The 26,170-nt window shown below is 37.1% G+C and overlaps 1 protein-coding gene across 1 annotated transcript in view; it reads left to right on the top strand.

The window, feature by feature from the left end:
• Positions 1-26,170, top strand: part of COL21A1 (collagen type XXI alpha 1 chain) — a 118,409-nt gene that overhangs the window by 57,481 nt on the left and 34,758 nt on the right. The window contains exons 11-17 of the mRNA XM_052809268.1: positions 1,555-1,608; positions 2,505-2,558; positions 5,110-5,163; positions 6,473-6,526; positions 8,163-8,216; positions 8,295-8,348; positions 12,773-12,826. Coding sequence (XP_052665228.1) covers positions 1,555-1,608; positions 2,505-2,558; positions 5,110-5,163; positions 6,473-6,526; positions 8,163-8,216; positions 8,295-8,348; positions 12,773-12,826 — 378 coding nt within the window. The remainder of the gene's footprint in view (positions 1-1,554; positions 1,609-2,504; positions 2,559-5,109; positions 5,164-6,472; positions 6,527-8,162; positions 8,217-8,294; positions 8,349-12,772; positions 12,827-26,170) is intronic.

Raw genomic sequence — 26,170 nt, 5'->3', positions numbered from 1 at the left:
TATCCTACAGGAAGTCATACAAACTTTTTGCTTTTTTTGGAGAAGAAATAAAAGGATAAACTTTTAAAGATATTTTTTGGCTTGGTGAATTGTTTCAGCTACCCAGGAGGCCTATAAGCGATCTGGGGTTGCTACACCATTTACAGTTAAAGCTGATTTTGCTAGAATTGCCTTGAGCACTAAGACTGAAATGCTTGATAAAAGATCCATGTATGACAGAGACCTAGAATTCTGTTTACTTCTGTACTAAACATTACCAGCTGGCTCATCGGGCATCTGCTCAAATGTCTTTTGGGAAGAGGGCACAGCAAGTACTTTCTTGTATCTAACCCAGCAAATAATTTTAGCTCTGTTTATTATTCCCAGGAAGCTCTGACTGATTTAAAGAAGAAATCAGACATACACATTGCCTGCCTTGTATTGAAAAGGTTCTATTAATTCCTTTTTACCAGTGTGGAAATCCCCCCATTAAATTTTATGCTAAATTTTTAAGACTGAAACTCATTAAGAAATAGGATTATTAGTTCTTTCAGTTCAAATCAAGATCAAATTCTGGGTATTTGAAATTGGATAGTGCATTTTATGGGATTTATCAAATTGAGTTTGGGCTGCCTGTTGAAAAGTCAGAGCCAAATAGCCTCAGAGTTTTAGAGGACAATTTCTCTTCTTGTTTTCTATGTTTCTCAAAAACCCGCCCACTTTGTAGCTCATTTTGTCCATTGGAATGATGTGTTTTTAATGGAGCTAGGTAAAATTCCTGTTCTTCAGTTACTTGCCTCTGTTAAAGGATTCTTCTAAAGCACTTGTTAATTTGAATAAAAATTGGGTATCTTTGCTGCAGTTGTAGAACCTAGTCTACCAAAACACCTCAGGCCTATATTTTGGGTTCTGTAAAAGTTCTCTTGTTCCACCAATGTTGATTTCTAGTAAAGCATTCCTGAAATTCTCTTTTCAAATTATGTATTATTTAGTATTTCTTTTCATAGTCCGAGTCATTCAAATTATTTTTTTATTTGCATAGCCTGTTATATACCTTCAGGTTCGTAGCTAAGTGCTTCGCATTGAGAATGGAATATTATAAATAATATTATAAAACTAGCTGCATAATGTATTAGAACATGTATTGTTTGTTAAAGCTTATTCCTGTAACTGGAAATAAGCCTTTAAAAGTCCTGGCATTTTTCAGCTATTTTTCTTGAGAGATGAAAAAGCAGCCTCTACCTATGTGGGTTAATTTGTTCTTTTTTTCTTCCCAATGGGGAATAAAACAATATGTTTGTTACATTCTCATGAAACAATTCTAGAATAACGGATTTTAGCATAAAGTCTGGAGGCTGCAAGCTTCAGATGCAGAGATGAAAGCTTCTGAAAGCTGACATCTAAATCTTAAATGTATGATTGTGATAGCAGTTACTAAAATTTGTGACTTAAAATGACAGGGTTGTGACAACAGTTCTCTAATAACCAGGAGGATTGTTTTTTCCTGAAATGGGTGTTTGGAAATTTGTAAATATAACTTATGAAGAGTCACAAGTCTTGGTTTCTTTTCTGAAGGGATATCAGGGATCAGCAGGAACTCCAGGTATCCCAGGAACTCCAGGGGTTCAAGTAAGTTTCTGTTTCATTCCTACAATTTGAAAATCTGAGTCAAATCCCACCAACTCTCTCCTAATATCCATTGTTTGTCATTGAGAGTTGAGGTGTGGGGATTGAAAAGGGCTCAAGGAATGGCATGAAGTCAGGGGCCATCCTTGGATGAATTGCTTTGGAACTCACACGGCTTTGGGCTTTGTAGGTAGGCTGAAAATGAGACTGCAAATCTAATTGCTGGGTAAGCCCTGTTGGAGCAGGTCTCAGCTGGGGCTTAGACATTTTCATCCTGATCCGGGAGTCAATCAGTAACAGCAATCTGAAGCCTTGTCATGGTGGTTGATTACCCACAATTCACATGTCCAAAAGAAGGTTTCAGATAAAGCCAGGATGGATGGAGGAGAATTCTTTTTCTTTCTTTATTGTATTAATTTAGTAGCCCTTACTGGGACAGTTATTGGCAACTAGTGCTGTATTCTACTTGTGCCATGATCCAGTCTGGCTGGATAGTCAAGGATTTATTAATTTGTTGAATTAAATATCTGAGTGCATGCTGGGGCCAAGAGCGAGCCTGCAACATGGCATATTGTGAAGGCTGTCTGATGGACATCTGGAAGGAAGGGAACATCTCTGGACTAGTACGGACTGTGTGATGTCCTTTTTTTCTGGAGTGGTCCTTGGTTAGAGCAAAGAATTGTTTTGGTGTTCCCCAGTCATGTGTTATGATAGTGTGCCATATTCATACATGCTGGATACCTTTCATGCTTGGTTCTGCTTTTGTATTCAGTTACCAGAATGTTGTGATCAGCCAGCTGACACATCAGTCCCTGGGTCACGTTGTATTACATTTCTGTGTCTCGTTCTGTATCAGATTGTATTAGTATTTGAGCTGGTTTTCATTTTTTCTCTCTTAGGGACCACGTGGCTTACCAGGTATCAAAGGAGAGCCAGGGAAAGATGGGGCTAAGGTAAAAATAAAAAAAAGCGTAATAGGTAAAAAGATTTTACTCTTACCATTTATCATTTTTGGTTGTACAGTTAACAGTATCAATATTTTCATATGAGGCTTCTGTGAGAATTGTTTACTAAAAAGCTAATAAAGAACGAATAAGAATCCTAAATTTAGAATGTTACTTCAGTTCTGAATCTGGTCAGCTTTATTCAATAAAGTTTATACAGGCTTTAGCACTGCTAGTAACACCTTTATTGCACTGAATAATTTATATTTAGAAAGCATATCTAAATATGGGTACCTGGAAGCATGGTACAAACGTCTGTCAGAATCGTTTCTTTCTATCTCTTTTCACCCTTTTTCTCTTTAAGTGAGCACCCAGATGAGCTAGGTAGGAATTTTTGGATGGCACTTTTTATCAGAAAACACTGACTAATTGAAACCAAAGCTTTTTGTGGAAAAATTCTAGCTGAGGTGAGCCAGTAGATTGGAGCTGCAGACAGATGTGGAAGCTTATATATAACTCCCTTCTGGTAATCAGGATAAATTTGAATCTGGATCTGCTGTATATGCAGTGAATAAACTAGCCATTGGCTATTGGCAAGTCTCACTGATATGTAAATATCTGTCTACCCTTCTCTCACACTTTTGCCCTGTGTTTTTAGAAGAGTTCTAAGTTCATTGTGATAAAAATGTGTTTTGGTTTATTAAAACTTCAGAGCTTTTTTTGTGAAACAAACACTTGTTTTCCAAACAGATTTTACTGTAGAATTTCCTTCTTCTAAAGTTCCCAATATTAAAAGCATGTCCTTAAATTCATTACTGTTCAGCAGAATTCTTAAATGCATGATTAGAGCTGAAAAATGTGCTTAAGTGTTCTGTGCTTTAGGCATCTTAATCTAATTGCTCTTAGACGTTAATCTAATTGATCAGTCAGTATTGGGCCATGTGCAGAAAGTAAGATACTGATGATGAAAAACTATTCTCCTGGCAGTGCAGGGTTGTGACAGATAGAATATTTCCTAAAGCTCAGTCCAGCCTTGTTTAAAATGTGCCAAGAAATAGGGCTTCCACCACTGTTCTGGAAAACTTCTTCCATTGTAAAATAGGTCTTGCCGTGAGAATTTTTTTCCTGATGATTCATCCCAAATTTTCATCTCTTAATTTCATCCCATTACTTGTAAAGTTTCTGTAGCAACTAATTTAAAACTGTTTCCATTGCCAAGTGTTTTAGTTTATCCAATAATTGAATCACCACTTCTGAGCAGAAATCAAGGCTCCATTCTTTTTCATTAAGAAGTAATGGATGCATGAAGTGTTTATTTTATAAGCTTTGCTGATTTTTTGAACTCCCTTCTATTGCCTTTTTTCAATACTTATTTGTTGAGAGATATTTTGATAGCATTAAGCCACAAGCTATCATTCCTGTGGTCATGTTCTTGTCTTCTGTGAATATGTGACAGATCTCTCCAAATCTGCTTAGACATGAATGGTTTTGATAAATACCACTGAGGCATGTTTTCTTTTACCCTTTGTCTTAGAACTTGAAATATTGTATAAAATAGCTTCCTGAGCATAATTTACTATTCCTCCATTACGACTGAAATAAATTAAACAAATTGAAATATATTGCTCAATATAAAGTTAGATATTAACAAAGAGAAGACATTGTGATTGTCCAGAAATGATTTGGTGATTGGCTCTTTGTCCTGAGTGAAGTAGATCCTGTCTACTGGAACAAGCAACTAAGCTTGTTTCTATTGTTTCAAGTCAGGTAGTGCCAAGTTATAATTTAGCCTTTTCTTGTAATCGTTCAAGGGAACTCACAGACAAATTGTCAGGTAAATATCTTCCCTATCAGTAGCAAAAGTTCTGGAATTCCTGCTATCTGACATCTGTGAAGACAATAAAAAGAACCGATGTTTTGGCTTGTGTTTTCAATTGCCAAGTGCTTTCACCTAAGTGGATTCTTTCTTCCACTGAAATAAGAAATCATTTGTCAAAGTGTGAAAGTTGTTTTATCAGTGTATTTTGGTTTCATTTTGTTTATTTTTTAGAGAAAGTACTTAATACCTTATTTTTTAATACTTCACTCATCCAGAGTAAGCTGATGAGAAATTTGATAAGGTCGGTAGGTCTTTGATATTTGCAGTAAGAGGTAGGAGCAAAGCCATCCCAGATTTAGGGAATTTCCTTATTCTTCGGGAATTAGGAATGGATGGTAGAGTAATCACAGCTCCTGCAGAGATATTCAAAGCTCTTTTCAAAGATGTTTTTCCTCTTGTCAAAGCTAAATTTCTACTTTTGAACCTCCATAAGCTTTATTGAGAGATTACAGTAAAATTTATTGTAAAAAAATCAGTGATTGTTTAATTTTTTTTCTTTTACGTATTGAATCTTGTTTGAAGGTCAACAAACTCTCATCAGTCAGCATACTAATGTTATGTAGTTGATATGGTGATATATAACATCTTTCCACTATTTGTTATCATTGAGAATATGAATGTTATTATAATATACTACTACTATTTTAGACATAAGGATTTAAAATATGTTTGCTCTTTTAGGGTGACCGTGGGCTACCGGGTTTTCCTGGATTACATGGGATGCCAGCACCAAAGGTTGAAAATAAATATTTCTTGTTACAATATTCATGTGTTTCAGCTTGCTCTATAGTTTAATATAAAGGAAAAATAAGTTTATATACAATAGGATATCAGTGCATTTGATGAACTACATAAAATGAATTAGATATGATGCTGAAATTGAAGGAAGATACATGCCATAGGACTTCATTAGGGCAACCAAGTTGGTGAGGGGCCTTGAGCACAAGTCTTATGAGGAGCGGCTGAGGGATCTGGGGTTGTTCAGTCTAGAAAAGAGGAGGCTGAGGGGAGACCTTATCGCTCTCTACAACTACCTGAAAGGGGGTTGTAGTGAGGTGGGTGTTGGTCTCTTCTGTCAGGTGGCTGGAGATAGGACAAGAGGAAATGGCCTCAAGTTGAGGCAAGGGAGATTTAGGTTAGATATTAGGAAAAATTTTTTTACTGAGAGGGTTGTCAAACATTGGAATAGGCTGCCCAGGGAAGTGGTTGATTCACCATCCCTGGAGGTATTAAAAAAGCGAGTGGACAGGGTACTCCAGGGCATGGTTTAGGGGGCATGGTTAATGGTTGGACTTGATGATCTTGAAGGTCTTTTCCAACCGAAATGATTCTATGATTCTATGATTCTATGATTACATACATATCAAGCAATGGAAACCACCTGTTTTTTTTTCATTTTTATTCTGTTCTATGGGATTCTATATTAATTACTTTGAACTTTGATTTTACTACTGCTTAGAACCTTCTTCATCACAAAGGAACATGTCAAAAAAATAAAAATAGTTATACAATTTTCTTGAAATCATTCAATTTGAGTGATAGCATTTTGAAGGATAGTTCTGGTCTAAACCAATGAGTTTATTTCACATTTATGTTCCCGAAAACATCATCAACCATATTTTTTGCTCTTTTGTGTTAGTACTCAACTGAATTTACTTCTTAGTTTTTCCAAATTTGTGTTTTAAACTTTTCAAATAAGGTCTTCAGAAGAGTGCAGCACTTTTCAAAGAGCTGAATTTTCACTTTGGTACCTACCTATATTGAAGCAACCAGAAAGTCAAAGTGCCTTCCATTGAAAATACAAGCATTAAGCCTGTGAGCTGTGATTGTCTCAGGAGCCGTGTTGGACATTCTGGACTTCTCCCCTAGGAGAGCTTGGAAAATTCAAGATTTGCATTTACTGTCTTGAGCATATTGTTTTATATCAGATGGAGCTCTTTGCCTGCTTCATTTTATGTCTGCTATACATGTATACTTTGTATATATATCTGTATATAACTACTTCTATTTTAAAAATTAACTCATTCACACACATTTTGTCTAGGGAGAAAGGGGTCCTAAAGGAGATCAAGGAGTGCCAGGAATATATGGAAAAAAGGCAAGTAAATTTATAATCATAAAATAAAGGAAAATGTTATTGGTATCTGTGGTAGGGTGACCTTGGCTGGCTGCCTGCTGCCCCCCCAGCCACTCTGTTTTTGCCCCTCCTCAACAGTACAGGGGAAGAAAATAAGATGGAAAAGCTTGTGGGTGCAGATAAGGACAGGGAGATCACCTACCAATTACTGTCATGGGCAAAACAGACTCAACTTGGGGAAAATTGATTTAATTTATTGCAAACTAAAATAGGTTTGGATAGAGGGAAACAAAGACAAAAACCAGAACACCTTCCCCCCACCCTGCTTTTTCCTAGGCTCAACTTCACTCCTTCATGGGATGGGGAATGGGGAGCAGGGTGGGATGGTCAGTCCATAACAGTTCCTCCCTGCTCTCCTTCCTCCTCACACTTCTCTCCTACTCCGGCATGGGTCCTTCCCACAGGCTGCAGTCCTTCAGGATAAACCTGCTCTTGCATGAGGTCTCCATGGGCTGCAGCTTGGCTACCACAGCTCCACCATGGTCTTCTCCACGGGCTGCAGGAGAATCTCTGCTCTGGCGCCTGGAGCACCTCCTCCCTCTCCTTCTTCACTGACCTTGGTGTCTGCAGGGTTGTTTCTCTCACTTTTTTCCTCACTCCTTACTTTGCCTGTGTCAGGTTTTTGCCCTTTCTTAAATATATTTTCCCCGAGGCACCCCCACCTTGGCTGCAGGGCTGAGCAGTGCCCTGCGGGGGGTCAGTTGGAGCCGGCTGGAACCGGCTGTGTCCGGCACGGGGCAGCCCTGGCCTCTCCTCACAGAGGCCACCTTGCAGCCCCCACTGCCAGCGCCTGGGCACCTGCACCCAATACAATATAATTTATATTTTTATAATAGGAGTATTCACAGAGAATTTAATTCTGCAGTCCTAACTCAGAAAAATTTCCACTGAAGTTACTGGATATACTTATGTCTAGTAATAGTAAATTCATACTCTGCTTATTTGGATATTTTGAGAACTCTCTTCATCCTTCTGTTAATGGATGAATGTAATTTATTTTAACATAGCACAAAATGCTTATAAAATATATTTTTTGCATATATGTCTATGCCTTTAATGTGGAGTATATGTAATAATTATATTGCAAAGAAGTCTGTGCTTTTTAATACATAGAAATGTACATGAAACATATAACCAAACGGGGGAGAGCGACCGGAGTAAGGGCAGTGAGGAGAGGACCACACGAGTGGAGTGAGACTGATAGTGGCCTGGAAGAGCGATGTTGTTTTAATCTGTAATTTTTAGAAAGCAGGGTGTGCTTGTATGTAAATATTTATATTTCAGAGAGCGTATTTTGGTCATCCACTGTTAACAGTTATATTTTCACCTGTCTTTATATTTTCTTCATGTATTTACTGGACTAGAGTTTTAAGCAATTTGAAAGAGGGTCTGTGTTCACATTTCTACATTTTAGAACATATTTAAGTTTCTGTATCAGGGGGTAGTTAGTAGTTGACCGCTGCCTGTGTTACAAAAGAAACAGATCTTCCATACATTTTCAAAATAAGAAATAACATACATTAATTATAGGTTAAATATACTGAATTTGCAACATAAACGTTGAGCACTACTTACTTTTCATTGCTGTATTTCTCAGGGTTCAAAAGGAGAGAAAGGTGATACAGGGTTTCCAGGAATGCCTGGGCGATCCGTAAGTTTTGTGAAGACAATTTGCCTTTAACTTTTTCTTGTTAATTCACCTACTGATGGCTGTTAACTGTTGCCACAGGGAGACCCTGGCAGAAGTGGGAAAGATGGATTACCGGGAAGTCCTGGTTTCAAGGTATGTATGAATGTATATTCATATCTTGCCAAAGTCTTCAATAGCATTGCTACTGGTCTAAATATATCCAGTTTATTCTGTGGAGAATTACTGGCAGTTAAAATAATGTGTGTTACTGGGAAATGCCAAAGTCGACTGCAGTCAATGGGCAGACTTCATTGATTTCAGTTGGTTTGTGAGCAGGGGCAAAGCTTTTATTAAGACTGTTAGTGATCATCAGAGATTGTTTATACTTTGTCTCCCTTATCCTGTTTGTATTTCTCTAACTCTGAATCTGTTAATGAAATTTATATACAGGCATACGCTGCAGAAAATACCTGTTGTGTACAGTTAAGAAGGAAGTAATCTATTATTATTGCTTTTGAAGGGAGCTGGATGAAAGTTAGGGGAAAAAAACTTCAGTATTGGATTCATGTTTATGTTTGCATTCTCTTCATTGTGCAGTGCCCTTTATATTTAATTTAGAACAGTTTTTCAAGTGGACGAAGTATCTGTCTACTGTAAAAAAGACTACAGGATCTGGTATTTCTGTAATATATTGCACTCTGTGAGCTCGCTGGACGTTTTGTTTACCCAGTTGTTTGCACTGTTCTAATTTCTGAAAAGATTGACTTTAGCAGTATCAGTTTTAAGCTCACAGGAAAAAATTTTTATTAATATGCAATGTAAATGTTCAGTTGAATTGATCTAAAGAAGCTTTTCAACAGCAACTTTGTTCTTATAGTATTTTTCTTAATAATAATAAAGTGACCTAGGGCCGCTCAAGATGAATGTTCCTTCAGTGTCCAAAAATGCAAGTGTACTTTTAAGTGTACTTGTCTAAATTCCTATTACTGTAGTTTGAGATCTGGGTCTTTCCTCCATTTTGTGACCATGGTTGTCTACAGCAGTTGGGGATACCATGGCATATCTGTGACATCTGCTGCAGCAGCGAGATATGACACAAGACCTATGAGAGACCTAAACCCTTCCAGGCAGCAGCTGCCAACAAGGTGGATCCAGCAGGATCCCAGGCTCACTCAGGCTGGAGGAGGCTTTGTTTGGGGCATCTCCTGGACCAGCCTCCTGCTCACAAACAGGACAGCACTGAATCCATATCAGGTTGCTCAGCTGGGTCTTGATAACCTCCAAGGATGGAGACTGCACAACTGGGCAGCTTGTTCCATCCTTGACATCTTCATAGTGAAAACTTTTTCACCCTTATTTACAGCAGGAAATGGCTCTGCATGTCTGTGTGTTGACAAGCTCTTCTTAGATATAATAAATGGAACCTCTAAAGTCATTCAGCTGCTGACTGTTAACTGCTATAACTTGTGAGATCACTCATAAATCTGTAGTCCTATATGCTGGTTTTGGGTACCCCAGGTGACCTGTAAGTGCCATTTCCGAAGGACACAGGTGTCCTGTAGGTGGTACCTGCCAGCCCAATGTGGAAGCCTTGGCTGCCCTAGAACACCTCAAATAGCACCAGGCATTTGTGATTAGGTAACTGAATCAAGCCCCTGTTCACTGTAATGGGATCTTGGATCCCTAACGTATCTCTAGACAACTTCAGGTAGAAAAATACATGCAGGTGTCTTAATTTGAAGTTAAAGGGGGGAGTTATCACTTACATAAAACACTACAGCACTGTTATTCTAAAAATTGCTCAACTTCAATGTATAACCAATCATCCTGTAATTCAAAAATTTATTAGGAGAACACATCCAAAACAACAGCCTTTAAGAAGTATATATAAACTTTAACTTTGACTGTAGGTAAACTCAGTATTTTTTTTTTTTTTTCCCCTCTTTGGAAGGCATAATGAGACTGTGCTAAAAGGTAATAGAATAACTTTATCAAGTTTATATCAAATTGGTGTACTGCTTTTTTTTAACTGCCCTTAAGTTTACACCCTTAAAATATGTTAGTAAAAGAAGTTGTAAATCTGAATTATGGGAAAAAATATTTTCTTATCGCTCATTTTTCTGAAGTTAACTTCAGCAACCAACAGCAGATTATTTCTATGATACTGAAGGACTTTTTCTTTATTTTTTATTTGGTTTAGTTTTAAATACTCCTACATTAATTTCATTTTGATCTTCAAATCCCATTGATACTTGCCTACAGATTGTCATTATTAATACATATCTACACGAGCATGTATCTCTGACACTTGGAAATATGTCAGGCAAAGGCAATTTAACAGACATTCTTAAAACACTCAGCTAAGTTTGTGTCTATGGACGTAGTAGCTACCTATTTTGCCTCTGAAGTCAATGGAGTTCTAACCAGTAATGCCAGTGGAGTCTGGAGAGCAATTCAGCTCAAAGAAGGCAGACTTGTAGGTACCAGTTTAGTTGCCTACATAAAAGCGCCTGGTGCATTTGAGATGCATTAGTGTCCAAAGCATCCTAAGGAGCTGACAAATATGACATAAGTCCTATGGAAAGCCAGTACCTTTCTGGAGTGGGAGTAGGAACTCAGACAGGACACCCTTGGGTATCTCAAGTATGACAAATGTCTATGTGCAAGCAATGAAACTGAGCTCCTGGTGGCTGGTCTTGACTAGAGTTCTGTTGGCTGTGATAGGAGCCTAGTTACCTACATGAATTTATTTCACACGAATCCTGCCTTATTTTATATGTATTATTTATATATTATCTGTATCAGAAATAGTGTGGCCAGCAGGAGCAGGGAAGTGATTGTTCCCCTGTACTCGGCACTGGTGAGGCCGCACCTCGAGTACTGTGTTCAGTTTTGGGCCCCTCACTACAGGAAAGACGTGGAGGTGCTGGAGCGTGTCCAGAGAAGGGCAACAAAGCTGGTGAGGGGTCTAGAGCACAAGTTTTATGAGGAGCGGCTGAGGGAACTGGGGTTGTTTAGTCTGGAGAAAAGGAGGCTGAGGGGAGACCTTATCGCTCTCTACAACTACCTGAAAGGAGGTTGTAGTGAGGTGGGTGCTGGTCTCTTCTGTCAGGTGGATATTATGAAAAATTTCTTTACTGAAAGGGTTGTCAGGTATTGGAACAGGCTGCCCAGGGAAGTGGTTGAGTCACCATCCCTGGAGGTGTTCAAAAAGTGCGTAGACAAGGCACTTCAGGACATGGTTTAGTGCAAGGCATGCTTTAGCGCAAGGCATGGTTTAGCGCGTAGACAAGGCACTTCAGGGCATTGTTGATGGTTAGACTCAATGATCTTGAAGGTCTTTTCCAACCTAAATGATTCTATGATTCTATGATTTTATATATATATACACACACACACAGAGATATCTCTCCTAAGTTGGTGGAGAAATTCCTTCTCTGGTACTATAGAAAATAAAAAAAAAAATCAGGTATTAGATTTTTTCCTCTCTGGTGTTTGGTAACATGGACAGGTGATAGTCGCAGTTGTTTAAAACAAAATTTTAACTGTCACTGGTGGCCCTTTAGAGTGAAGTATTATGTTGATAAAGCATGAATTTGGAGAGTATTTTGATCTGTTTTTATGCTTGTAAACAATATACTGATAATTCAGTATCTTAGTTGTGTGAACCTGCGTACATTTAAACTGAAAGACATTTTCTTGACTTTTTTTAATTATTGTAGTACAAAAATATGACATACTCATTAGTTTTTATTCATTTTATAATGTCATAGTTAACAGAAGTCATATTCTTAATTCAAACATTTTGTCAGCTTGACTTCAACATCTGCTTGCTATAAAACATTGCTTCATTCTGGGTCCGTAATCAAATTCAGAGCAGCAACAAACACGCTGTCTTTGAAGGAAATTTCTGCTGGAGCTTTCCTGTTTTCTTAAAATATTCGTTCTGGGAAAGAATGCAAAATAAAGCATGGCTTGAAACCCAGATGCTACCCATTGTTACTTCAAGTCCAGTTTTGTAATTTTAAGTTAATTATTACCAGGTTATTTTATATATATATATATATATATATATAAACTGATCTTTGCATTTGTTTTATGTGCTTTTATTTCTGGAATTATTATTCAAATTTTCAGAATATTTTTGGTATCTTACATATTTTGAATAAAGGCATAAAGATTTGATCATATCTGGTACTGCTGTATTCTGGAGTGCTTTGAAATAGTTTTCAGACTGTTGGTTGTACCAAAAATTAGACAATAGCAATATATTACTGTTTTATGCCCTTCTTCAACCAGTAGTTACTGTTCCGATTCAAAAGACAATTGTCTCATCTCTTTTTGCAAACTGTTTGACAGCTGTCTGTTGGACGCAGCATGAGGGAATATCAGATTGATAAAACTTGTTATTGTGTTTGAAACTGTTTTTAAAGAGTTGTTTGTTTGATGAAGCCTTGATCATGTGTATTTTACTTATATTAAAAATAATAATTTACTATTTGAAATAAATATTTTTATTGTGCCAAGGAAGGTCTTTCTTTTTGATATTGTATTTAACAGTCTTTTTTATTTTAAAGGGAGAAGTCGGACAGCCTGGATCTCCAGGCCTAGAAGGACATCGGGGAGAGCCCGTAAGTGATTAAATTGCTGACGTATTCTTATGTATTAATTTGTTTGATTTGGTTATTTTTTTTTTCTTTTTTAAGTTAATGGATGTTATACTTCATGTTTCATGCATGTTGATTTGAATTGGTTGATATGTTGGTTTTTGTAAAAGTGCTTTTTTATTTTCTGTTTATTGTTCATCTTTAAATTTGGATTTAGTAAAAGAAATAAAAAAGCCTTTAAAGTCAAAGATGCCTTAAAAGATTCTTAACTATATTGCTGTTATATACCAATTTGTATATATGTTAGAAAGTTGTCTCATTATTGCCTTCTTTCCTATTGATAGGATGGTATGGTTAGATATTGATAGTTACTTACATGAGGAAAAATTCTGGGTATTTTTAACTCTCATTTCTGCAACACGGTATATGTTCTTTCATATACTTGTTAATTGCACTTTTAAAGTTTATTTTTTCACTGTCTACCTCCCCCCCTCCTTTGTCCAGTTTTATTGGTCTTTTACTTCCTTACATCTTGTGACACTGTCTGTGTTATCTGTATCTCTGTTCTTCTTGCTTAGCTGGGGAGCATGCTACTGCATTTTTGTTTTGCTTGTTTCCAAAGACATTTTTCCTCTGCGGGTGTTTGGGCAACTCCTCAGGGCAGCTCATTTTTCCTCCTCTTTACATGTGATAGCTAGGCTTTGTCCTCCTTGTTTCCTTGTTTGGCTCTTTGAGGCCACCAGACTTTACTTGAAGCAGAGGAGCCAAGTTATCTGTAGAAATAGCTGAAAGCTTTGAGTGCTGCGAGTGAGCCAGATGTCTTCAAACTATCAGTAATTCTTCTGTAGGCCAAGAGCAGTAAATGGAGCTCAGTTGGTGGAACACTGCCTTCCAGATGAATTACATTCTGAATTACATTTTGAATTGTAAGATAAGGAGATACAGCGTTATACATTCAGAAATATTTGTGGTATTGAATGTAACAAGAGGCAGTATGTGTTATATGGTACTGAAATCTGGTAGAGAGTTTTGATAACTAGTAGATGGAAATAACACTCCCAGCTGAAAAATACTCAAGCTCTTTCATTTAAATTTTTTATATATTCACCAAAACCTCATAAAACACTGTGAGGAGACTGCAAAACACTGGGCAATCATTCCCAAGAGACTGTCTTCCCACTTGGCTGGTTTAAATGAAGAACACACATAATTCCTCACTTGGCTTTATTTTTTCATCTTTTTCTGTCCCAAATAACTGTCAGATGTATTAACCTTTTACAATCTATGGTATCTTCAGATGTAAGAAAGACTGAAAGTGAATCTTAATTAAAAACCATAAAATACAAGTGAAGAGGATTTGGTATATTGTTAGTTAGTACACCGTAACAAATGTGTTGAGATAACAAGAAGACTTCTGTTATTGTCCCTAGCCTTGTTTTGTCTCTTTTCGTTTTTAGAAAAAACTGTTAGTTAGTCATTGTGATTTTTTTTTTTTAATTAATCTAAAAAATAGGAAGGAGAAGGCTTTTCTGACCTAGGGAAAACTAAGTATTTAATACTTCAACAGATGTCTTTCTGATCTGATACCTTTGGTTAAGTGTGACCTATATCTAGTAAAGAAATATATTTTGGTTTAAAATTAATATAAATGCTTCACAATATAACATTTTAAACAGCAATGTAAACTCATCACTTAAGTCCCATGCTTTTGCTTTAAAGAGAAATCAAGCGGCAGATTTAAGACGTTAAAATCACTGAGAAGTCTTTTAAAATCACCATAAAATAATATAGAGGAAGACTTCCAGTATATAAACAACTGCAGAAGATTTACACAATCCTAACAGGGCAAGCCACATTGCACTATATGCTTCATTTATAATCAGTGGAGGTTCTTCTGAAGAGCAGAAAGTCTACATGCTGACCAGGAAATTGCCTCAAGGTAACCAGTAGGAAATGTAAGACACCTAGTCATACCTGCTCGCCTGCCTCTATTGCTGGTACAGCACCAGACTGCACATGCAGACATGGTGCTCCTATCTATTTAGAGCCTGGAGGACTAGCAAAGGGCATTTCTGTGCAGCGACTTTGTGGTGAAAGTATGTGCTTGGGCTGTGCAAAATAAAAGCTATCCTCAGCCATGGGATATGTGGGCTCCCCTATTCAAGTAGAGGGTAGTTGGCTTTCATCCGATGGAAAGTGAGCTGGATTGTGGGGGCTGTGAGGGATGTCTTGTGCAACTTACTGTTTCTGTTGTTCCTCCAATGTGTATTTGATGTATAATGTGTAAGCACCTCCTCTCTGCTCCTCTTCTGTGCAATTCAGTGTAATCTTCTCTGGTGGGATACCTTAGTAGTTAGGGCACTGATGTGGCGGAGAGGGACTAAACTCTGCTGTGCCGTCCCTGTGATAGCCAAATAGGCTGCCTAAGCTCGAGATAGGCCTTGGATGATACTGTTGAAACTGTATGTCTCTATATTGTTAACCAGCCAGATGCAACTGTGGCCCTGGGACAGCTCAGCAGGTTGCATGGATACCCCACCCACATAAACATATATGCAAACAGTCTTTATTCCTTCAATTCAGCCACATTAGTGTTAGACATGGCCTAGTTTGTTTAGTTCATGTGGTGGGTTGACCCTAGCTGGACGCCAGGTACCCACCAAAGCCGCTCTATCGCTCCCTGCCCCCCTCAGCTGGACAGGGGAGAGAAAATAACAATGAAAGGCTCATGGGTTGAGATAAGGACAGGGAGAGATCACTCAGCAATTACCGTCACAGGCAAAACAGACTCGACTTGGGGAAAATTAATTTAATTTGTTACCAACCAAATCAGAGTAGGATAATGAGAAATAAAACCAAATCTTAAAAAACACTTTCCCCCCACACTTCCCTTCTTCTCAGGCTTAACTTAACTCCTGATTTTCTCTAACTCCTCCCCCGCAGTGACACAGGGGGACGGGGAATGGGGGATGGGGTCAGTTCCTCACACGTTGTCTCTGCTGCTCCTTCCTCCTCAGGGGGAGGACTCCTCACACTCTCCCCCTGCTCCAACATGGGGTCCCTTCCACAGGAAACAGTCCTCCATGAACTTCTCCAGTGTGGGTCCTTCCCATGGGCTGCAGTTCTTCACAAACTGCTCCAGTGTGGGTCCCTTCCACAGGTTGCAGTTCTTCACTCACAGGCTGCTCCAGTGCGGGCTTTCCCATGAAGTCACAGCCTTCTTTGGGCGCATCCACCAGCTCTGGCATGGGCTCCTCCCTGGGCTGCAGGTGGATATCTGCTCTACTGTGGACCTCCCTGGGCTGCAGGGGGACAGTCTGCCTCACCATGGTCTTCCCCATGGTCTGCAGGGGAATCTCTGTTCCGGCTCCTGGAGCACCTCCTCCCCCTCCTTCACTAACCTGGGGGTCTGCAGAGTTGTTTCTCTCACATATTCTCACTCCTGTCTCTGGCTGTAATTGCTGTTGCGCAGCAGTTTTTCCCCTTCTTAAATCTGTTACCCCTGAGGTGCTACCACCATCACTGATGAGCTTGGCCTTGGCCAGCGGCAGGTCCGACTTGGAGCCAGCTGGCATTGGCTCTGTTGGATGTATGGGAAGCTTCTAGCAGCTTCTCACAGAAGCCACCCCTGTAGCCCCCCTGCTACCAAAACCTTGCCATGCAAATCCAATACAGTTGGTCTTTTTAAAAATAGCCATCTTATGATCCCTCTTGCTTTAGCAAATAAAAAGAGCATGGTCGCAAAATGAATGCATCTTCAGACAACATCTAAGAGGCAACTGTCTAGGATGGAGAGCACAGTTGAGATGAAATCCCATTGACTCCAGCCTCTGAGAGGTGTGGTTATTTTCTGGACAACATACTTTCTGATATATTATTACTCTTATTAATCCCAAAGTTATGAACAGGAGAAAGTAGGTTGTAAAGCTAAGTGAATAATTCCAAGTGATGTGGGTTTTTTCCCTCAGTAGTACTATTTGGAACTTAAGTTAGCCAGGCCATCCCAATCCTACCCACTCTGTGTAAGAATAACATTTGACGGTATGGTCAGAATAATTTAGATGATAGCATTTAGTAAAGCTAGTAATCAAGCTCATTTTACTGATGACAAAAATAGGCCATGCTGTCACTTGAGTAGTTTAATGGCTAGTCATCCACCTTACTGATGACAGGCTGTTTTGATAAATATGTTTTTTTGAGGAGCCAACTGTCTAAAGGATAGAATAAATCAAAATTTATTTGAGCTCAATTTCAGCCTTGTTCTTTTTAACATAGGTAGATTTTTGTCAGAGTTTGGTTTCAGTGGAAGCTGTGTTAGGCTTCTCCTTGTGTTTACAATCATGCAGATGGGAACTCTGAAGTGAGTGCTTGTGGGTGAAGCTGGCAGGACATTTATGGCACTCTTCTAGGCCTAGCATATGCTGTCCTGCCACAAGTAATATGTCTGAACATTTGCAAATGCTCATGTTTACTCTCCAGAAATCATATTTTTCAGAAATACAGCTGCAAACACTTAAAATGGTAGGGTTTGCCCTTAATATTTAGGTCACATCACAAGACCTCAGATGTGGCCTCGTTTGTGCCAGCGATAGCAGCGTAACATGGCTTTCAGCTTCTGACCTGACTCCCACTGTTATACCTATACTCCCGGTTTGTCTGTTGATCGATCTCTTATAACTGCATCACGAATGCTAGATCTAGATCAATGATTCTCTGAAAAATGTGTGTTTTATGCTAGGGTATGGTAGCAGAATTCTTTCTGAAACGTGTTCAAGATACACTAAGGATATAAAAATATCCAACAGAAGTTGCTGGTTTTTTCTTCATAAAGCAGAAATCTTCAAAATACAACATAGAAACTGGTATAGTCAGGTAGCCTGTATATTTGGAAAGCAAACCTAAAGTCAATGTAATTCTACTGCATCTATAGCCATGCTGAGATTACTAGAAACAGGAACCAAGGAAAGAATATTCCTGACTTAGTTATATGGGTAGTATGCAGAACAAAATATTTTTTGGTCTTTTTTAATTCTGTGTGCAATGTAATATTCCCTAATTATACAGTTTTCCAGATCTCTTCTCTAAGATAAAATTGGCTTTAGTGGAACCCTTAGAGTGCAACACCTTGAGGCAAGATGGCTTGTTAAGTAATCTTGTGTTCAGTGTTGCCTCTTTTGTCTTTCTTTGCATGGGAAAAAAAACTATGAAAAAAGCAGACACAAAACAGAACTACTAGCAACTGTATTTACTGACAATGTTCCTTAGAGATCCTATTGTTGGAACAAATGCCTGGCAGCCAATCATAATAATAATATAGGAAATAATATTTATTTATTAAAATGTAAATGTAGCTGATTCTAATGAACTTTATTCTTCTTCAGTACAGCTTTACACATATCACTGACTGTCATTTCATAAACTGACATATATAGATGAGCAAATATCTTGAGAATGGAGGAAATTCTGAAAAATGATATTTTGCCTATATTTACCTGCTGCAACAGAATTTTCTTTCACTTTAGTTGCACCCTTTTATGCCTCTAGCCATGTGTATATTATCATGAGAATCACTGAGGAGAGTAATATTAACACCACAACGATCATATTTGAGTGAAAAATGTGAAATGAATGAACAGTGCATAAAGAGGAACATCTTTTATAAGATTATCTAATACAGTTAGATGAGATGTGCAAATTTTAAGGTGTTCAAGTCCCCCTTCAAATCTACAACAGAATCAGAAAGTAATTTTAACATGATTTCTGTACATTTAACCTGGTTAACTTAGGTAGACCATATGAGAGGGAAACTAGCCAGTTACCTGTGGAAGAGGAAGGGACTGTGAATAACGGAAAACTTGGTAATTGTTTTGAACTATTCACAGAATGAAATTTAAAATTCACAGTCAAAACCTTTGCAATAGGCAGTGGAGTGTAAAAGCTATGCTAGTCTGTTTAGGAGGAAAGCTACTATTCAACTTTAATAAAATAGCTCAGATTTTGTGCTTTTAGTGGTCATATTTATCCACTGTATTTGCAGAGTTGTTTCTGATAACAACCATATTTGAGAATGCAGCATCACATGTGAATACTTTGTCAGTCCTATCTTCCTATTTCTCAAAGAGAAGGAGCAGCACAGTGTGTTAGTGTTGACTGAAACAGATGATGACCACTGGCTGAGATAAGTGGAAGTGAAATATTTAAACCACACATATGCACAAATGTGTTTTTCAGTGATCACGATATGCTTTGCTTGATGCACTTTATGTTGATGTTATGTTGGTTTGTACCAGTTCTAGTCAATACGATGCTGTTTACTCAACATTTACATTTTATATCTACATTTATATACGGAGTTATGAAATACTTCAGTTAGAGTTTTTAGGTTTGTTTCTATCTATGCAATAGGCCTTGTGAAAAATATCTTTCTTTCTGAAAGCAATAGTTTATTTTTTAATGCACCTAGTCTGATTATTGCTGTATTTCTACTTTTAATCTCTCAGTAGATTAAAGCATAAAAATCCTGTTGTATTTCCAGTGCTCAAAAGATCATGTGTTGTGTGGATTTAATACTTGTGAAAATGTTTGATAGAGGACTAAATACTCATTCAGGTTTTATATTGCCTTAAATTAGGCACTGCTATAAAATAGCGTTCTCTTTAGAATAAATTGTTTCCTGCCAGTCTTAAGAGAAAAGTGATCAGGAGACTCAGCAAAATGGTTGTTGTGAGTCTATCAAAATTCTTAGATTCAAATCTAATATTCATGCTTTTCCACTAGTCTGAGATGCCTCGATAGTAGCTGAATTCTGAACACTGGTGGCCTGCTTTTCAAAGGTGTCAGCATTGCAGTCATAAGGGAAGTAAGGACTGGTATTTGCTCTGCAAATGATGTTTTGTGAGTCTCAAAATAATACCATTTTTCTTTGCTGAAAATTCGGACTTCAACCTGTAAATACATTTATGTAAAAAGTGAGATGGTTATTCAGGGGGGGTGGTTTTTTCTACATAAAGAGCTGATGCAGTAAGATTTTGGTAGGCATATGCCATACATCATTATTTCTTTACAAGTAGGTTTGGTTAGTTGAATTAGTTTTTTAGTGATTGTTTCTTTACTACTTCTAATTTCTGAATTGTTGGAGTAGACAGGGCAGAATCTTGCTGATGACTTTCTGACTGCTGGAGCTACTATAACAGATGTTGTTAGTCTTGTTCCCACTTGAGAAAGGGGGAGGTGACAGCTTTGACAGCACAATACTTTCAATAATAATTCTTTAATTACTGCTGCTTTAATTAGTGCTTGCTCAGAGTTCAACCACATTTTTTAGACTGAATGCAGGTTTTCCTGTCAATTACAACTTTTAGGTCCACTTTAGGTGTATGTATTTTTAACAGACTTTATTTGCAACCTAGGTTATCTTCTTCATTCTGACTGACAAGTTATTTTAACTAAATTCATTGCATACTACATTTTCAGCAGAGTTAATTGCTTTTAAGAAGATAAATATGACAGTGGTGCTGTAAAGAAACAGGTAATGAAAGACTTCTGGAACTTCAGGCAGACTAGTCTGAACTACTCTACTATCCTCAGCTGACAAAAATGATGTAAGACATGACAGCATAGTTGCTGAGCCAAAGCGTATTGAAGTCAGTGGAAAGATTCCCATTGAATTCAGTCTGGACTTGGGCCACAATAAAAGCTGAAATAAACTTGGACCCACTGACTTAATGCAACTTGGAAAATAATTCCTGCTTTTCTAAGTTGTAAAACTAACAGTTCTCTCCCATCTAATTCTCACTTTCTGTCTGTTCCTCATGATTTCTAATTTTTAAATTTCTGTCTTCACACACTATGCAATTACATTAATTACATTAATTTTCTGTAATTATATAGTATCTTTTATATTTTTATTTTGTTTACAGAGACTAGGAAAGTATTATTTTTTTGTTTTTTCAGTTAGTACTGTTTAAAATTTGATAACTTTGGAAAATCAAGTGGAGAAAATGGCATACCTTGCTGCCATTTCTTTAAGACTATTTTATAGATGCAATGTTAACAAAGGCAATTTCTTAAAAGATGTAAGGAAATATGAAAGGAGCTGTAGTTGTAAGCCTGTTATGGACATGAATGGCATGTGCTATAAATAGTTATAAACAGTACTCAGAGTAGTCTGTTTTTATGCTCGTATGCTGTAGTGACCTTTTTAAGGCTACGCTAGCACTTTTCTTAGTAATTCATGTCCTGATAGAAGTAACGTACCAGCATTCCTCCTCCATTGCAGCTGCTTTGTGAACATAGTGATAGAAATACCTCTGACCAATATGTTGTACCAATTTAAAAACTCCCTACTGACTTGCTGAGCTGTATTGCAATAAACAGATGCTTGTCGTTTGTTAAAATGTCTCTTAATTTGTGAATCTTGTATACATTAAAAAATCTGTTAAAACAGTGTGATTCTGAAAGAATTATCCTGCAGTAAACACTTGAAGGTGCAGCTTTGTTAAAGAGTGCAGTAACTGTCTTCTAGCACAAAAAATCAGTGGTAGTCCTTATTTATTTGTATTCCATGAGTCACTCCAATGAAAGAGTCCTGTTTATACACAAACCCACAAACTTTTCTGAAGAGTGCAATTTCTTCTGTGCATTAAAATAATTTCGGGCATTTATTGGAAATTTTCATGTAGCGACTTTAAACTTGATATTATACTTACTAGTTATCTGTACTAGAAAGTGACCTTTAATTCCCAGATGAAGTGCTTTGGCATAAGCGTATACTGTCTGTAGAGTAAGAGCTGTGACACACATTGATCCACCTGTGGTTTTTCCCACTGAGGGAATGATCATATTCACTTCATCCTGCGGCTTCAGCCTTCAGCTGTCATGTTCGCAGCTTGGCTGAGATGGTGTCCAGAGATCTGGTATGAAACTAACTGAATCAGCTTGGCAGTATGGATGTACACAGTACACATCAGATATCCCCTCTTGTGGTAGTATTACTCAAAAATACATATAAATGTTTGCCCATTTAAATGCTTGTGCATTTAGGAGACTTGGAGACCTTCACATCAGTTGCAGAGACCACAATATGCACATGCTTACAAACATCACTACCTTTTTTCTGAGTACCAGAAACTAGATTTTCTTACTATTAATATTGCACTGGGCCTTTCTGTAGAGATGGTTTATCAGTATTTGAACATTATAGCTATATAATTTGACTTTTAATGTATTTTTAAGTGGGGAAAAGTCAGTTTACTATAACTGATTATCATTCAAAAGCATTTCCAATGAGTTGTTTTATGTTATTTTGAGCAAATGATGTACAGATACATTTCACATACATTAACTAACATACTACTGCTTGGACTGAAAAAAAGACATTCTAAAATAATTACTGGACTTGATCAAGTGGAGATTTTTGATGAGCTGAATGGACAAATCCACGCAACTGTAAATTGATCCTGTATTCTTTATCAGAAATTTCTATACTCCCAAATCTAAGTTAAAAATGTGATTGGTTGCTGAATTGAATTAGGTTAAAGAATTAAATCTATATAGTGTGTGTGTGTGTGTGTGTATGTTAATCCTGTTTGACTCCGAGTAGCTGATCTGAGTTAGAAAGTTTAGAAGTTCTTTAATCATTCTTTACTTTCCCTGTAAGTTTACTAAATTATGTGTTTGCTTAAGTGTTTAATCTAATTTGATCTGATCTAATACTTTGCAGGCATAATGGGTTAATTCACCCTGCTAAGGAAACAATAAACACTAAAGATCGTGAACGTTATATAGTAAAACTGGTATAAAATAGGTATGCCTTAAGTGGTTAACATTCACTTCCTTTGACATGTGATATTTAAAAAAGGACTCATTTGCATTCTTTTGGCTCCACCTGATGTCAATAATAATACTTAGGGCGTTGCTGAACTTCATACATCCAAGAAAGGCTTTTCTGAAGTAGGAGATGCTTGAAGAGAATGTTTGGACTGGTGTATGTTGTGTATTGGGCTGACGTCTGCCATTTTAGTGCCAGGAAATTTGGTGGTGTTTATACTTGCAGTAAACAATGTTTCATATGTACTGATTAATTTTGAAACAACAACATCTCACCATTATTCTTGCCTCACAGTTTTCTTCTTAACTCCCACAGTTTTCAAGGAACACTTCAAGACACTGTCAAATCCTTCAGTAATATAGATAAGACATTGGAAATTACATGTTTAACAAAATGGATTTTGTATATTCCTCAACAGAAATGTTACACCTAGGATTAGAAAAATAAAAACATGCATAGTGAAATACTTATGAATTTGAATGAACTTCTGACAGCCAAAATACCCAACAGTCCCTATTGGGTGGCAGTATCATCACATGATTTTGGCCTGATTTAGTCATATATGCATCACCTTTTAACCAAAATGTGATATGATAAAGTATTTGAAATCATTGAAGTAACATTTTTGCAGTTTATTGGGAAGAAAGAGCAAAAAATGAAAAAAAGTTCTTTTGTAAAGGAGAAAATATTTGACAACCAGTGGAGTAAACATCCCATTTGTGGATAGTGACAGAGGAGTTACAAGTAAGTAATATATAAGATTTTTTTTAATTTTGTGTTTAAATATTTTGCAGCAATGCCAGCTTTATTATTTGTGTGTTTGTCAATGCTAATTTCTGGTCTTACACATATTACAGAGGTACGATATAAAATACCTCAGTTTCTAGTATCTATACTAATACAATTAAAAATATTTTTAGTAACAATAAATGGTCATTTAGGCAGTAGATCTTATGCAAAAATACAAGGCATAGAACATATTAATTTAGTTTACCAGGTTATAAATAAGAATGTTGTTTTTGCATTGCTTTCATCTATAATTCACAGCAACTGTGTTCAAGATTATTGCTCAGCAGCTGTGTTCAATCACACAGAAAGTGTTGTGTATGTAGACTATGTTAGACTGTGAAATGCATGAATATGTAATTAATATGTGCCTGTCCTAAGTGGCAAGTCACTAAACACTGTGCACGAAACACAAGTCACTTACTGTGATCTTTCATTTTGTCAGGTCTCAGAAGCAAGCTGTGGAAAATCAAGATGAATCTGGATTTTTTGGCATTGTTTTAACATATGCTGCAAAATGGAAATGTTTTGAATATTTAAATATTTGTCAGACAATAAAGTTTTAGCTCTAAGATTATAATTTATGGTGAATAAAAGCAGAGTGTGTGTAGGTTTTTTCGCCCTGGTGTATAAATGGGAAATTCAGACCAAGCTTTTTAAACTGTACATTGGTAATTCCACATAGTCACGGGCAAAGCTATAGGAGCTAATGCTTCACAATGCAATTTCTGTTTGTGTGCGCAATTTCATAATTCATTTTTAGGCACACACATTATTGATTGTCACTGGTTTATATCATTGCATTTTGACATCGCAGTAATATAAAGCATGACTTGAATCTTAGTAATATGGCTCAAGGACAAATTCCTAGATGTATTCAAATGTTACTCCATAGAAAACAGGGATGTGGTGTTTCAGGTTTATAGGGAAAGCACCCTCTTCTTGGTATGAATTGTGTCTCTTAATGTTTATGCTAGACAATAATCGAAAGAAGAGATGTCTGAATGCCTTTAACACATCCCTTAAATATTTCTATCTTCCTTTCTTAATACACTGTGAACAGCAGGAATTAGCGTTTTGATTTACAGCTTAGGTAAATATCTGCTGGAGTTTCCAGTGACTCTGGAGACTGAAGAGAAACTTGCCTCAGCTGATCACTATACTTAGAAACCAAACATAGGCAGTAGGTGATGAATGAAGAAGACACTCAGAATGTAGCAGCCATAAATATTTATTATTTCAGTTGTTTTCATTTACGTATTGCTGTTCTGTTCTGTGCTTCTCAGCGTGTTTGTGGTGAGTTACTTATCCACAAGTAGAAAGAGGATTACCAAAAGGATGTTTGACTTTCCTTCTTCTGATCCAACTTCAACAGGGTAGTAACAGGGTAGCCAGTTTTCTTGCTAGTCAGCATTCTTCTTCAACATATGGGACAAGCCAGAGAAAAGATTTCCTGTACCTATGTCCTCAGAAGGTCTGAGTTACAGCCTCCTTGAGAACTGTGGTCAGGGTGGTGATATGAAGCAAAGTAGCTGTAACTCCTTCAGGGCTCTAAGTGCTGCATCTGGGCATCTAATCTACAGTCTATACTCTGGTAACAGTTTTCATTTCACCTCATATAGTCAAGTAGACATATTTAGTCCATCTCTGTGTTATGGTTCTTCTTTGATATGAAAAGAATATCTGTATAGGGTTATTCATCCCATCATGAAATACTTGTCTCAAATAGAAGGGGTCATTTCCTTCTGAAGTTGCCTGTTTCTTTTAACTGGCTTAGTTTAGTTTTTTAGATTACTTAAAGTTAGTTGAATTGAACCCTTCCAGAAAATGTGGAAGAGAAAAACAAGCAAACAACTTAAAGCAGGGCTTCTTTGTTATTTTTGTGTTCAAGTGGTAGCTGGGCTGTCAAGTAACTAGTTTCTTGTTATGGTTCTTCACGTGTCCTTCATGATCAATAGCATTGATTATTGTGCAGTATGCTCAGTTACAGTCATGCTGATTGTTCAAGGTAGATTGTCACATACTTTGTAGTGTAGAAATAGGAAATGATATAATGAAGTTAAATAAAGATGATCTGCAGTATTTGTGAGCCTTAAAAATCCTTTCAACAGAGAAACCATGTTAGTATTGCTTATACTCAATATTCCTTCTATAAAGAAGGTGATAAAGATAGTTTTGTAACTGAGATCAGTTGGTTCACCTCTATTCAGGAAGCAGTGAAGACAGTCCCTGTCCACAAAGAGCTTTAAACCTGAAATTAAGAAGTTGATACTCAAGTCTCAGGCACTCAAGTAGATACAGTGCTGGGAAATTTGGTGGTTAGTGTTATAATTTTTGTAATCTTTACATATTAAAATTACAGTGAATTGAAGCTATGGAAAGTTTTGTCTGAGTACAGGCTGTCTTCCCATCCACAATGAAACAAAAACCTGAACATTCTTTAATCAGAGTGAATTTAAATTCATTTGTAAGGTTTAATTAATGTTTCTGCTAAGATTAAAATATCATGCTAGTATAAGACCTTTCCTTCCCAAACTGAAAAAAACCCCCCATGATAAAAATACATATTTTTTCATTTGTACCACATGTTGCTGTATTGTAAGTCTTCATTATTATGTATGTTATGACCAGCATTTGGGTTTTTTTTTCAGATAGATAATTTAAAAATACTGTATATTTGTGCTTAGCCATTGTTCTAAAAAGATTACATATCACAAATCAGATAGTACTCTGGGCTAATGAAGCACAAGGAA

The sequence above is a fragment of the Harpia harpyja genome, chromosome 15 (genome assembly GCF_026419915.1).
Source record: "Harpia harpyja isolate bHarHar1 chromosome 15, bHarHar1 primary haplotype, whole genome shotgun sequence".
Taxonomy (NCBI): Eukaryota; Metazoa; Chordata; class Aves; order Accipitriformes; family Accipitridae; genus Harpia; species Harpia harpyja.
This window is presented reverse-complemented; position numbering and strand designations above follow the sequence as displayed.